The sequence below is a fragment of the Gopherus flavomarginatus genome, chromosome 7, assembly GCF_025201925.1.
Source record: "Gopherus flavomarginatus isolate rGopFla2 chromosome 7, rGopFla2.mat.asm, whole genome shotgun sequence".
NCBI lineage: Eukaryota > Metazoa > Chordata > Testudines > Testudinidae > Gopherus > Gopherus flavomarginatus.
Genome location: NC_066623.1, coordinates 101703951 through 101719955, shown reverse-complemented (window position 1 = coordinate 101719955; position 16005 = coordinate 101703951). Strand labels below are relative to the sequence as shown.

Here is a 16005-nt window from a genome sequence, read left to right as displayed (position 1 = left end):
ATTATTTTAAAACAAGATGTGAAACATGACAAAATAAAAAGTTACAAGAAGACAATTTCATTGTAAGACTGGCTTGTGTGCATGTCTCCTGTTTGTCAAATTTCTCAACACTCCTAGTAAGGTAAATGCATAATAAATTTAGTATTGTGTGTACTGTGGACTTAATCTTTCCATAAGAAGCTGTGAAGCACAGCATGCAGCACTGACAGTAGAAGGTAAAAACATTTTTACCAATCTGTCTTAATTTTACATGCTATTTTCCCCGTGACAACATTCATCTTTCAGTACTGAGTTCCTTTCATTTTAATTCCAACTTCTTTCTTTCACTGGAGTCCGCTAAATTATCCAATTGCAGCATAAGAGTTTTACAGCTAGTTAGAAGTTGGTACTTGCAATATTTTTCCTAGTGGAAGGATATTTTAAAATTAACTCCACAAGGATTTAGAATTAGTTTCTTTAACAAATAAAAGAAAAGGGCCAGTGTAGATTTCGCTCAAGGCTCCCAGACCTTTGGAAAATAACATCTTTTAATTTCATCTATTTCTGTATGGGCAAGAAAGTATTTTTAAATATTTAAAAAAAATTCTATAGGGACTTAGGCAAATGCAGTGTATAGGTTTTAGAAATCACTGAGACACATGAGGCTAACAAGAGGCAGACTCAAGAGATGCAGGCTTTGGGTATCCTAATTCTTTATGCAAAAATGAAAGAAGAAATCTTTTAAAAGCACTCGACAAAGTATTAGAATAAGATCAATGCGCAAAATACAGATCTAGATTTTGAACACCTCAAATTCAGAGGCTGGTTCAGGGTCATCTTTGTATGATAAGCAAGGCATTTATACACTGGAATTTAAAGAATTCTTACTTATTGAATACCAGTATTTGTATCCCAAACATTCACCAACATAACACTTAAGCCACCTAAAATGGACCAATAAAGTATAAATACAATATTTCTGTAGTTTATTTACTATAAATTTATATTTAAAAATGCATGAACTCTATAAAAAAGTTCTCTAGGTTCTCCCTCATCTCCTCTGACATAAAATCATGTTGTATGTCAACCAGAAGGACTGGATAACAAAATAAGCTTTGACACTGGGGTGGGAGGGAAGAAGCATGGGGGTCTTGATTATATAGCTTAAGTTATAAAATCCACAAGGAAATCTAAATGGTGTGTTTTTCTGTTTACCTTCAGGAGACAATGTCCAAATGCCTTAACACATTGCTGAATGTCTGTTACATGAATTCCTGTCACTAAGAATAAAAATAATGGATGGATGGATAATGGCCAGGCTGGACCTTCTGCCTGTTGCCAGTGGTGTCTTGAATACAAATTTAAAAATAGCTTGCAAGTAATATGCAGTCAATCTAAAAATATATAATCTGGCCTGGAAAACATCAGCACAGTCAACCTTTCAGGTATAGCCCCTTCACCCCCCAAACAAAGATGTTAGATGGATCAAAGGACCCAAGTTCTTTGGGTTAAGTCAGCAAATAAACTATTCTTCAAACTCTTTTTCAGATTCTGTGCCTACAAACCAATGCTGAATATGGTCTTTTCAAAAAAGTTTGCATTCAAACAAAATTAAAAGGAAAAGAAATTGTGCTTTGTGTAATACATCCTAAAATTTCACAGTTCTCCACTTTATTATGAACAGGATCATTCAAACGCAATCTGTACCATGATGTGATGCATTGTCAAACAATCTAATAAAATCCTGCAGTTTTCCCTCTTACCACATAGAAAAGCATTAGTAATTTTCTTTTTGAACTTTAATAAAAAATGGATCCCAAAACAATACATAGTTAGATCATGCATTTCAATCAGTAAAATCTTCCTCTTCCATTCACTGTAACATTCTTTTAGTCCAGTAAGACTAGCACACTTTATTTTCATGAATTGGAAAGTAAGAGCCTATCAACCAGCTGAAAATAAACATGATGCGCTGGCTGTGCTTCATGGAAGGCCTAGCAAAATGGATGAAAGGTCAGTCCATCATGAGAGGACAAAGAATAAAATAAATCTGTAGCAGGGAGCTTCTTAGGGGTGTGTGTGGGGGATGATTCTTAGCTTCATATTACAAGGCTCTATCTGGTTCTGGACCTTTTCCCAACCTCATCAAATGAGGCTGTACAGCCTGTTAGTTTAACTCCCAGGCTGGCAAGGAAACAAAGGAAGATTGGCTCCTCAAACGTACATGAGTTGAAAGAACAGAGAAATCTTCTGCCTTCCACCTATATAAACTCTGATGAGGGGCTCCTCAAATCACATTTGGCATTAGGGATGTCCAAGCAGGTGTGCCAATGAGGCGGCAGAGGTCACATCCCTCTATTTAATCTGAGAAGCTCACTGTACAATGGGGCAGAGGCATGGTCTCACATATCTTCCCAAGCTTCCTTTTGGAGGCATCTCCTTCATGTTTCCTTCTTTACTTGATCAACTCCAACCAAGGCCTTGCATCGGGAACTACACTCATCATCCATTCCTCCCCGGCAACTCCAAGTAATCATCTCCCCTGTAAGAGGGACAGACTTGAGAGACAGACTTGTAAACTAGCATTAGATGGCCGTTTCCTAAGGAGAAATAAACTTTCTAAGTAGGGTGCATCGTCTGTACAGCTTAGAAGTTTCATAGGTGGTCAAACCCTAATGTATTTATAGAGCACCAATCACTAATATTCAAGCGCTGATCTGTCCAGACCAGCTGCCTCTGAAGTGAATCTGCCTGTTGAAGAAGCATCTTGATCTATTAAAGAGACACCATTTAAAGAGATCACTTGCAAAATATCCCAGTGCTACAAATGACAATTCTTACAGATTTTTAAAAGGAAAAAGATTCCCTTGTATGTTTTCTGACTTCACTTTTAAATATAATTCTGCACAATCCTTCTGGATTACTTTGAAGTGAAATGCTGAAACAACCCATATTCTAAAGTGCCTTTAAAAGATATTTAATAAGAAAAATCCCAGCAGAAAACCATCCAATTAGGTGGATGTAAGTACAGCCCCATGGCCATTTTATTGCTTCTTTTCTAGTTGTGTGAATGGATTGTACAGAGATTTTTGCCCCCCAACTGAAGTGATTTATGTTTATCATCTTTTCTTGAGTAAAAGTCTCAACTCCAATACACCGCTCTCTGTATGTGGGGAGAGTTCCTCATTGCACTGAGTGGGAGATCATCACAAGTTTGGGAATACAGAATACTGGTGGCTTGATCTACATTGTGATAGAGAGAAACAAGTTTCTCTCAATGGATTTTTGGCACCATGGAGGTACAAACATGATTTGTCCATTTTATCATCCCCAAAGGATCAAAAGTCTTGCAGGGGAAAAATCTGTTCAGTGGCCTGTTCGTAAAGTTTTTCAGGTGAAATGTTTTTCCCTTCAGCTCGTTGGTTCCTTTTTAACTGCAAAAGTTATTGAAATCTTTTCCTCCTTTTAAACAGAAGGAAAGGCCACCTTTGGCTTTGCAAGATCATGCTCAGTAGCATTCTGGCCTTCTTTATCCTTAGATGCTTCCAGAAGATGCTGCGTGTTAAGTTTGAAAATGAGGCGAGGATCTGGTCCAGGAAGAGAGGGGCAATTGCAGTTCTCTCTTATTTTAAGCGCCTATGAAAACAAGCAGAAGAAATCAAATCAGATTACTAAAACAACGTTGTAGGTAAAAACAATTTAGGAGCATGCGGTTTGGTGCATGACAGTCAGTTCCTTAGCTTTCCAGTATGAATTGCATTTGTTAGTTGTATGTTGGTGACTTCAAAATTAGGTCTATATACATATTATCTGACAATTTATCGAGGAAAACCAAGACCTCCTGGGATCAGAAGAGCCATTAATATGGTGAAAGATACTGTTTTTAGGGAGAAGGTTCTCTTAGCTGCTCCATGAAGAGTGGATTACTTTAAGAGGTATGGTACCATGCTGTGAACTGTATACAGCAGGGGTAGTCAACCTATGGCACGCGTGCTGAAGGTGGCACGTGAGCTGATTTTCAGTGCCACTCACACTGCCTGGGTCCTGGCCACCGGTCCGGGGACAGGAACCGGGGGGGGGGGGGGGGGGGGGGGCAGATGACACACTGCATTTTTAATTTAATTTTAAATAACGCTTCTTAAACATTTTTAAAACCTTATTTACTTTACATACAACAAGAGTTTAGTTACATATTATAGATTTACAGAAAGAGACCTTCTAAAAACATTAAAATGTATTACTGGCATGCAAAACCTTCAATTAGAGTGAATAAATGAAGACTTGCCACACCACTTCTGAAAGGTTGCCAACCACGGTATACAGCATTGGAAATCCACAAAACTCTCGTAATTTAATGAAACAACGTAAAGTCATAATATACTCTAATATTTAGTAATTATTATCGTGGCCACTTTCATATCTGCTGTTAAATGCTTTTTAGCCTTACTGAAAGTAGCACACACACTTTATGGGCAAATGCCCATCCAGCTGCATTTTTAATCTTTGCATCAGAAAAGTTCATTCCCTGTATGCTTTATTCCATTCATCTCAATTCCCTTCCTAACCTCATGTTTCAGAAGAGTTCTTGTCAGAGTTTCCTTGAGTACTTACAACTAAATCCTGCCCTATCCATTGGGAGTGGTGTTATGGGGAAACTACAGAAAACAGTGGCTTAGACCCAGAGTGAGAGAAGAGGGCGACCAGACAGTGGAGTTCACACTGCAGATCCTTTTAAAAAAAGGAAGGGAATAATTCACCCTTGGCTTAGGTATGCTACAGACTAGAACAGCCACACTCACTTTTGCAATGTGAAGTGTATGTATGTGGACACAGTGGCTTGCCCTCCTCCCTCACCTACCTAGTTCAGTAGGTATGCTGCCCTGCTGCTAACATAGCAAGCAAGGGCTGAGCTAGATTCCTTATATACCTACAGGGAGGGAAGGATTTGCCTCAATTTGAAGTTCATTCAGATCCTTCCAATAGGGGTAGTATGTACAGATCACTTCTGCAGTTTTTAAAAGGAAAGAAAAGTCCAGCCTAATAGCTCCTTCTACAAAAAGGTTCTGAAACTACGTTTTTCTAACGAAAATCTTTTTAGTGTAATAAACTGGTATCTCTGGAACTGGCTTAGAAACAAATGGAATTGAATAGCTCCAACTGGCCTTTAGATAAAGGCAAGTTCCAGAGACATGACAAGTGTTTCTCATCTATGCTATGTGACAGTTTCTGGTTTAAATGCATTGTTTGAATCATCACAAACACAACTTTGCGCTTGGGGCTGCATATATTCCTCTCAGTTATAACTTCTTTTTATTAAATAAAAATGTTACGTTCAACATTTGTGGTTCTGCAAGCTAATCATCCAACTATTCCCCAAATTTTATCATACATATCAACCCAACTCTGCTTCAGTGACCAATCAATTTCAAAACTGTTATTTATAATGACAGACTAAGAGTTTTCTCTTGCTCTCTTGCAGAACATAAGCTGCTGCAAGACTGCATTAATGTCAAGCACCATTATTCAAGGCAAGTAGAAATATAAAGATTTAAGTTGTTTCCTTAAAAGGGCAACATAATCCTCTTTTAAATTAATTTAGCAGTTTTAAATCTCTGGTTTTCTTGACTATGTAATGCTTATCTTCCTTCCTTGGGTTCACTTATCTAAAATATTGGAGTTCACAACATCAAGCGTTACGTGCAATAGGTCTGGAGTAATATTCTTACCCTGCAGAGGCCTCTGCTTTCTTATTACACAAAGCAGCTGGAGGTGCCTGATTAAAACACACCAATTCATAATCCGTAAAAAACTGAAGTCTACTGTTATGACAGTTGAAAGGCTATGTTTTGCATGGGTCTTCCTGTTAAAGACAGAGCTGCATCCACATTTTAGTGAACGAGTGACTTTTGCAATGATTTTGCACGTGGGTATTTGTCCTTGGTACAGAGGATTCAGTTCTATTTAGTGGATACTCTTTCCTAAGCTCAGGTGGCTCCTGCTAATTTTTTTTAAGTGCAAATAATGTACTCAATGCAGCAGAACCATTAAGATGCCATTTCCCAACTTGTTCAAGAAGCCTACAACGTACTCCTTCTAGAAGATAAAGCATCCCAATGCCTACCTTCAATATCACTATCATAACTTCAATTCCAATAATTTGGGGTTGCTCAAGAAATTCCACTTCCACCATCCAATCCAGCTAATTTAGTTGTAAGGATAGTGCCTAGACATTCCCAATTAAATGCATACAACTTACCAAGTTAATATTTTAGATAAGTAAACCCAAGGAAGATAGGCATTATAGTCAAGAAAACCAGAGATTTAAAATTGCTAACTTAATTTAAAAGAGGATTACGTTGCGCTTTTCAAGATACAACTTAAATTTTCATATTTCTGTTTGCCTTGAATAACCAGCCCTGATATACTAACGAATCTAGTCAGAACCAAGGCAACATCACCAAGTTAAATCTTTAGTGGAGTACTTGGATTAGGTTGGGGTTTGCAGGCACATTACTACTGTTTTTTTTCAGGCTCCCATTAAAACAAAAGCACTGCGCTGCACTACAGAAGAGAAATTGTTAATGATGAAGATCATCCTGTGTGTGTGTATTGACACAGAGAGCAGTCACCAAGTATTATTATTTCTATCAAAAGATTTCAGATTTTGGCTTGTAAATCGCAAAGGCGAGCAGATTTCTACTACAAGACAGCTGTAGCCACCTACAAACAACGAGGTGAAGGCCTGCCTGTGCCGTTGCTTAGTACCTCACCCACACTTCTCACTCACATACACCAAAACTTATTGTGGCACAGATGGCTGTATGCAGGTCCTGGGCAAGAGGATGGATTTTATCCCTCAGCAATATATATACACACACACTTCACCACTGTCACATTCCTGGGCTTACTGAACCTGACACCCCTATGCCTGGCCTCTCTGAATACACCTCCCTTCAGGTCTCTGGCCATCACCTCGCTTAGGATGGAATCACACCATTCTCCCACTTTAGGATCTTCCCTTGGATTGCAGTCCCCGCCGCATCAACCGTGACTGCCTCAGAAGGCCTGACTAACGTACTGAAAATGACAGTGGTACACAGTGATCTGACAGTCCTTTTAATGCAAATTATTATTTATTAAAACAAATGCATTTCAGAGAAAACCAGTTCTTAACACAATCAAACTGTACACATATCTTGCTGACTAGGTACGTAACCATCTTCTACCTGGGAATCCTGGTAGGCATAATTCTCTTACAGACCACCAAGACCTCTGGGGTTAGTTCCTTCCCTCAGCTCAAACCATTCTCTCCCTCAGCCTCAGGGAGAGAGTTCTTTAAGAGCTCTTTAGTCCTCCTGATCACCCCCTCAAGACCAGATCTCATTTTAACTGATTACGGCCCTTTGATCTGTTAGGTTATGTTTATATAACCTCTGTAAGCGAGCCTCCCAGCCTGGGTCAACAGTTTCAGGATAGCCAGGCTGCCCCTAGTGCTTAAATAGCTGTGCAGAGAGCACCTGGAAGTTGCAGCTTGGGCTGAAGCTTGACCTCTGAAGGGGGACGTGTTGAGAGCCCAAGCTGCAACATCTATGCTGCCAAATGTTATTTTTAGAGCACTAGCATGAGCCCCACTGGCCAGAGTCTGTTAACTAAGCTGGGACACTTGCTTCTGTGGACTGTGTAGACATACCCTCTATTTCATAGCCATGGCAAAACAAGGCACATAACTAGGAGACAGAATGTACGATCCACAAAACCGGATTGTTTTTCAAGTAAGTGTGCATGGAGAGCGGGGTGGGTGGGTGCTGGTGTTCTTTTCTGGGGTCACTCTCTTCTTAGCAACAGTCCTCCTGGAATAAAAGCATTCTAAGCATATAATAAACATTCCATTACACCAGTGTAATACAGTCTCTCTCAATAACTACGTTACTTATCTGTATATTTAGGTTATTACGTAGCAGCTCCATGACTGTCACAACCACCTTTAAAAGGAAAGCTGCAGGAAAAGATGTGTCCAAGTTGCTTTAGCATTTTCATCATAGATTGAAAAGTTTTCACCAGCAATTGGATACGATGACATTCCAGGGGAGGCGAGTGAAAGAAAATAACCTTTTTTCTCTCATGTTTTCTAAAACTATCATTTCTCCTAAAATAGCACTCCTGTAACAGCCTATTTGTTCTGGGCCTGAAGTAGACACCAGTGTATGTGTCAGGCCTAGGTATTCTCTCTCACTCTAGTTTAGAAAATGTTACAGTCAAGCTTGATAACGTCATAAAATTTAGAGGCCAATTCAATTATACTAGCTAGTAAAATATCTCCCTTTACTTATGTCACAGACAAAATGAAATTCTGGAAAATGAATAGTGCTTGCATAGTACATACACAGGGCTTGTACGTATTTTCTTATACTTTAGGTTTACCTTTATGTTCAAATCTGCTTGCTGTAGATGAGAATCCTAAATAATTACAAAATTCATAAGCATGAGTCACTTTGCATTCCAATTCTGATTTTACTAAACTCACAAGATTGAGAAAAGAAGATGGAGGAAAAGAAAAAAAAGGAAAAAAAAAGGAACTTGCACAGAATTATATATCCCTCAAAGAGACTGTTCTATATCCAAGGACTGTGCGCAGCATGGCAGCTCAAAAAGAGGACAAAGATAATGAATATCAGACAAGTTGGTTATCAAAATATAGACTACTGCAGTTTGTGTTGCAGAATCAAGCTTCCAATTTTATTAGTTGGAAATTTAAAGCTAATCATAAAATACCTGTTATAGGTTTTGAATATTTGTATTTGGAGTTCTACATTTCAGATGCAATTTTCATGTTGGCTTACAGTACTAGTTCTCTATTTCTCTCAGCTACCCTCATAATAATATAAGCAACTATAATACCCAGATCCCATCTCGCTGAAAGACAGGTTACGATGTACATATTCAAAATGCTGTACAGTGTCATCATGTGAAAGTATTCTGAAATGGTTATACTATTAAATGTCGGAAGGTTGATGCATGTATCTGTTCTCCAATTTTCCATACAAGCATTCTAGTTACTATAATAATTTATGTTAATCATTAGGCTATGTACATAAGATCTTAAGTATATAAAACAACTTTTACCATGAAATTATTTACAGATTTAAAACAAACAAAACACACTTCCAATGGCTCCTTTGGTCAGTCTGTATGCAGCTGGTTTGCACTAATAGTTGTCTTACTATCTTAGAAAGTAAAAAAATCATTCAAGTTAATAGCAAACAATGTAGGTTTTTTGGCCTTAAAAGATAGAGTAAACAATTCTAGACTAAGAATGAGCAATTCCAGATTTCTGGCACTAAAGACATTTCATTCCCTGAGATAGCTTTGGGTCACATCATTGTAAAGTGCAATGTCATTATCAGAAAGTGTCAGAAAAACCTTTCCTCTGGTGCGACGAGAATGCAGAGCAATTTATTGTGGTCTTGCTCAGAAAGTACGCTAAGAAACACAGTAACATTATTGAAGTGTCCTTTAAAATTAACCGTTTTCTTTCGCTGCCATTTGGTTGTCTGGAAAAAAATTTCTAATCTGAATGGTTGAGTAGTAGGGAACGATTGGCAGGGTCACTTCAGCTGAGGTACTATCAAAAATGGATACAGATATAGAGTTTACCATCCCTGTTTTGAATGTTGCCTACTGCCAGTATAACTGATGGTATATTTTCTCTTTAGCTTCAAGATACCATAACAAATAAATCTTCCAACAGATTTAGTCACACAGTTTCCCAGCAGTGTATCTTGTTTTCCACTGCTTGGAGTATGAACAATACCGAGCATATCATATGGATACCTGTAGTGCGGCAACGCTGCAACAAGAAGCTGTTGCTGGTAAATAAAACCTGGTTTAAATGACTAGCACTGAAAGCAACATTCCCATTTTTCTTCAAGCTCCTTACACAGTCCTCTAGATTGGGGAGAGACAGGCACCAGGTCAAACAGAACCAATTACCACCTCTGCCTATAACTCTTTCTAGCTGTTGCGCATCAGTTCCACTTATCCACTGATTTCTTCTTGAGGGCACAAAGCCCTTACTCCTGCTTCCCCATCCCACTCCAAGCGTGGTTGAGGTGGAATGCAAATTGTGTTCCTCTTCCTCAAATATCACAGGGGAAGATGACTTCAAGACCTCCCTCACCCAACCTGCCTGATGGCTGCTCTTTTCGGGGGCTAGGGAAGGAGGAAGGGTTACTCCACCTGGTAAACAAGAGATAAAGCAGTGATAACAAAATAAACGCCAACGCTTTCCATGGCATAAGAAAACTTTTTTTTTGCTCTTAGATTTTATGTCCTGCACCAGACCAAGCAATAATTCACTACTGCCCTGCAAGCCAGCTGGTACTTGTATATATATATATATATATAAAAAAAAATCACAGTCTCTATTCCTTTAGTACTGATCTATCTATAACGAGGGCTCCAAGAACACTGTTCACATTTTCATTTTTCACTTCAGCCACTGTGATAGGATTTTATAACATTCCTATTAAAATCAGCTCGCAAAGTAAATAAAGACCACCAAGTTATTTTGGTGAAGCAGGGTATTTCTAGGGTAGGTTATTTTTAAAAGAAGCTATCTAGATATCCTTCAATCTCCCACCCACAACCACTATTTTGGCTTATGCCATCATTTAGCACACTAATTGTACTTTCTCCAATTGAAAGAAAATCTTCTCTTTCTGAAAGTTCTATGGAAATGGAGTATTTTTATGATCCCCATGCTAATAAATCTCCAACAGTCAGAACTTGGCAGCACGAAAAGATTGCAAGTTATAGTTAGCTGGTTGTACAAAATATGCAGCAACCACTTGTTTTGGGATGAAGTAGTAAGTTTCAAAAAGCAGCTCATTTTGTTGGAAAAAGAGGAGTTGTGATTGGAATAGATTTGCTGCTGAAAAAGGTAACAGCAGACAGAGAAACCCTTTACTTATCTTTAAAAATGGCCTATGTAATTATATTACATTTCTGGAGAAAGGGGACCCTGTTTGATAATGGAACACAAGGCTAGATTACCAGAACAGAACTGTTTTCACATACAATGCTAACACCTGGGTAATGGGGGCTTTCTGGTTCAGCCACCAGTGGTGGGTAATTGAGCAAATTAAAAGGATCCACAAGCAGTTACCAACTTGGCATTCCAAGAAGAGGACATTTGAAAGAAAGAACAGAAAGCAGACTCCGGATGGACTGGCAATTGTGAGAATTAGCTCCATTTCCTTAAAGTGGGGTTGACTTGGCTCTCTAATGTGATGGAACAGCTAAAGAGGACTGAAAACAAAACCAATCTGCAAAATCTACAGAGGCCTATGATTACTATGGATATTAAGAAACCTTTTACTGGGGATCTGACATCACTCTTTAGGCAAAGCTGTTCATGCCCACTTCGGTGAGAGAAAATGGGGAAGCATGACCTACTCTGTGTGATAAGCTAGGTCCTGGGGCTTGTAGTTAACAGAAGTGGAAACAAGAGAACTCAGACTCTGTCTGCACTAGCACTTTTGTCAACTTTTATCAGTCGGGGTGACAAAGTTTCACTGACAAAAGTGCCACTGTGAACAGCAGTATGCTGGCAGGAGACACTCTCTCGCCAACATAGCTACTCCGCTTGTTAGAGGTGGTTTAACGATGCTGGCAGGAGAGCTCTCTCCCGCTGGAATAGAGGGGCTGCAAAGGAGACCTTACAGCAGCGCAGCTGCAGCAATACAGCTGTGCCACTGTAAGGCCTGTAGTGCAGACAAATCCATAGCGTCCCAGCCTGACCTCTGGTTTCCAGTACAGGTACAAGATGTCACAGAAGACCTAAGTTACTTTACCAAGCCTGTATTTATTAAAGGGGAAGCCATTAACAAAACAAAAATTAATCTTAATCATAATGTACATTTCATCTAAAGATAGCTGAGAAGCCTACAGAGTAACTACACTTTACCTATGCTGCTTTAATTTTTCTTCACCTAATGGAAGTCCTGAACAGGTTAGTATTTTATAATGGAATGTTTCTGCAAGGAAAAAGGGCAAGATAAATGTGATGCTATGAAATTAGCTCATAAATCAACACTAAAGTATGGTTCAAACAACCTTCTGCGGGGACTGGGCGGGGGGCACGCAGAAAAAAAGAGACACACCTCTCTCAACATTCTCTGCTCACCTCTGGTATAAGCCGGTCCAAGTGTTCAGCTCTGTTTTCATGAGAAGGGTGTGTGGAGAGCCATTCTGGTAATTTACGCTGCCCTTGAATGGTCTCTGCTAATTCCATCTGCTGCCAAAACACAGAGCTTGCTCTTACATCCACACAAGCCTAAAAGTAAAAAGGAACTATCACTGTACCGTAATTCTCAGAAACACATTTTAAATTAGAATTCTCCAAAGCTCCTTTGACTGCATCTTTCACATGAACATAAGAACATAAACATAAGAATGGCCATACTTAGTCACACCAATTGTCCATCTAGTTCAGTATCCTGTCTTCCAACAGTGGAAAATGCCAGATGCTTCAGAGGGAACGAACAGAACAGGTAATCATCAAGTGATCCATCCCCTGTGGTTCACTCCCAGCTTCTGGCAAACAGAGGCTAGGAACACTCAGAGGATAGGATTGCATCCATGACCATCTTGGCTAAAAGCCATTGATGGACCTATCCTCCATGAATTTACGCAGTTTTTTTTTTGAATCCTGTTATAGTTTTGGCCTTCATAGCATCCCCTGGCAATGAGTTTCCAAAAGTTGACTGTATGTTGTGTGAAGAAGTATTTCCTTTTGTTTGTTTTAAACCTGCTGCCTATTAATTTTATTGGGTGACCCCTGGTTCTTGTTATGTGAATGAGTACATAACACTTCCTTATTCACTTTCCCCAAACCAGTCAAGATTTTATTGACCTCTCTCAGTCATCTCTTTTCCAGGCTGAACAGTCTCAGTCTTCTAAATCTCTCCTCCTATAAAAGTTATTTTGTATGCCTATTCATTTTTGTTGCCTTTCTCTATACCTTTTCCATTTCTACTATAGTATATCTTTTCTGAGATAGGGTCACAAGAACTGCACACAGTATTCAAGATTCTATGGTACAACTACGGTATGTGGACTAGGACAAATAGTAAAACTTTATTTTTTTTCCCTTAAACTACTTCACTAGAGCCAGAAAATGGACAGGTGGGAATGTTAGTCAGTGAGCCAGATTCAACCCTGACATTAACTACAGAAGAAAAAAAAACAGTAACAGAAAAGATGAGATAAGTCTCTCAGGACTGAAGACTGCTGCACTTCAAGGACACACTGGGCCCTCACCTATATTCACACCTGCGTAACTCATTGACTTTGATAGAATTGCTCCTAAATTACACAGAGTTAGTGAGAGAGGAGACAGGCACAGAAATGGTTAATCAGAAAAAGTAGTTATTCTATATTTCACTTTGTTTTAATTTACCATAAACAGCTCTGCACTCTTTTTTCTTTTAGTAACAGTTGCTACGCATAATACCTCAGAAGAACAAATCAATCACCCTCACAGATTTACACAAATCTACAGAGAGAAGGTCACTTTTTTCCCCTCAGTATTTGTGAAAACAGCAACTACCAGAAAGACCTTTAAAGAAAGTTCAGAGACTGGGGAGAATTTCTGCAGGAGAATGAAGGGAAGGTGTTATACCCAATTTTTTGGCCTTCTACTCAGAGGACCTTCTGCTGTGCTAGTTCTAGTGCTCATGACAATATAAATGACTTTGAAGTACAGGTAAGCTCTGCCATATCAAACGTGACCATGCTAATTCATTTTTTTATTCCCCACCCCAGAAAAACAGCATCCAAAAGGTGTGTCGCTCATGAGGTGCAGAGGGACAGGATTCACCAACCAAAGAAGTAAAAAAACCAACAGCCACATCTTTCACAGCCATCTAGATGCCAGCCTGAATTGTTGATAAGGGCTGAAGTTTGCCTCACGTTATGATTAGACCAATTTAAAATGCCTCAATAAGCAGAGCTATTGCTGCATCAGTGGCATAATTTGTCATGTACTCTGAAATACAGCAAACAGCACAAGTGGCAGCAGAGTAAATTTTCATGCTTTAGAAAAAGATTAATGCCATGTATTATGGAAAATGAAGGGATTATTTTTCCTGGAAACTTGGGAATCATTTTTTTGTTTTTGTAATTACTTTATGAGAAACAGAAGTAAAAGAAGTGAAACGACACTGTAAATGGAACAGGCAGCATGTGTGCACATGTGTAAGGTGGATAACAATTGTGTTAGTGAAAGGAATACCATCTGGTTTAAGCACCTGACCTTGGGAATACTTTACACAGCAGTATGACAATAATGAACGAACTGTGGTAACAGTTGCACTGCAGAAGGGATGCAAACAGAGTTACCAAAATACACTCCACAAAAAAATGCAGCAAGCAAATATATTGTTTATATTGTGACATCACAATGCCTAGGAACTCCAATCACCATAAAAAGCCTGAAGAAAAACCTTAAGTTTATATGCAGTCATAGGTCTTAACACCTAGCTAATGTGGGGTATACCCATACTATACTATCTGTTTGTTAAAGTGTCCTGGAGTGTAAATATAGATAGTTATTAGAAAATCGTATCTGAACACAGTGTATGGAGCAATGGCCATCAAAAAAAAAGTGACAATTGTCTTACCTAGATAAATATTTGTAGGAAAATTCAGTATTTAAGGTGTTTCTTATAGTAATACTGCAGGTACTTCGGCAATCTTATTTACTTCGGGGGGTGGGTGTATCACTTTCTCCACCCAGAACCTTCAAAGCGGCCAAAAGATAGTGGATTGAGGTCATGGCAACAATATGTCTTGTGAAGGGTGACAGCAGGTAAGTTTTTTTGGGTGGGTGGAGCTTGTGAAGGTGTTGTTGAGATGCTAGATGGCAAATGGGAGGAGGATCATTTCAGCTATTCCTGCCTCCCCCATGCCATTCCCATGCTGTTCTCTACTTCAGAGAAACACTGAGCACTGAACAGTTTTTAGAGGACCACCACCATCCATTGGGCAGCATAGAGATAATGCCAAAAAAGTGCTCTAGTCAGAATATGAGCTATGAGGGTAGATGTACCAGGGGAGAGTGAGTCAGACAAGGTTTATTAAGTGAGTCATGAAGCCTCTTTATATTATTAGTGATTTATAGGTGTGTCATAGTATTTTTCCCCAATCTGAACCTTAGAGTCCAAATTTGGGGTACCAGCATGAATTCCTCTAAGCTTAATTACCAGCTTAGATCTGATACACTGCCACCACCCAAAAATATATAGTGTTTTGGGGCACTCTGGTCCCCCCAAAAACTTTCCCTGGGGACCCCAAGACCCAAATTCCTTGAGTCTTACAACACAGGGGAATAAACCATTTCCCTCCCCTTCTCCTTTCTTCCTCCCAGATCTTTCCCGCCCTGGGTACACTAGGAGATCACCGTGATTCAAACTCCTTGAATCACAACACAGAGAAATCAGGGTGGTTCCCCCCCTTCACTCCCCCTGCCTTCTTCCCTGTTAAGTACAGACTCAATTCCCCTGAGCCTCAACAAGGGGAAAAAATCAAATAGGTCTTAAAAAGCAAAACTTTTAATAGAAAGACAGAAAAAAAGTAAAAGTTATCTCTGCAATTTAGACGGTAAAAGTACAGGGTCTTACGGCTTATAGACACTAGAAAGAAGCCTCCCCCCAGCAATATGCAATTTAAAATACTTCCAGCAAAATACACATTTGCAAATACAGAAAACAATCAAAAGACTATAACTGCCTTTCTTACTAAATACTCACTAGTCTGAATATGTAAGAGACTGTAGCACGGAGATTGGCAAGAAACCTGGTTGCACGTCTAGTCCCTTCCAGGACCCAAAGAGAACAAAGCCAAACCCAAAAAACACAAACAAAGGCTTCCCCCTACGAGATTTGAAAGTATCTTGTCTCCTGATTGGTTCCCTGGTCAGGTGTTTGGTTCCCTGTTTGTTAATCCTTTACAGGTAAAAGAGACATT

The 16005-nt window shown here is 39.2% G+C and overlaps 1 protein-coding gene across 5 annotated transcripts in view; it reads right to left on the bottom strand.

Moving 5' to 3' along the window:
* Positions 1-668: 668 nt before the first annotated feature.
* OMA1 (OMA1 zinc metallopeptidase) overlaps positions 669-16005 on the bottom strand; it is a 33928-nt gene continuing 18591 nt past the window's right edge. For 3 of the 5 annotated variants that reach the window (XM_050962029.1, XM_050962026.1, XM_050962028.1), the window contains 2 exons: positions 12164-12313; positions 669-3615 (listed from right to left, as the gene is read on the bottom strand). In XM_050962029.1, coding sequence (XP_050817986.1) covers positions 3445-3615; positions 12164-12313 — 321 coding nt within the window. In that variant the 3' untranslated portion in view covers positions 669-3444. The other 2 variants (XM_050962030.1, XM_050962031.1) reach the window with 2 other exon arrangements.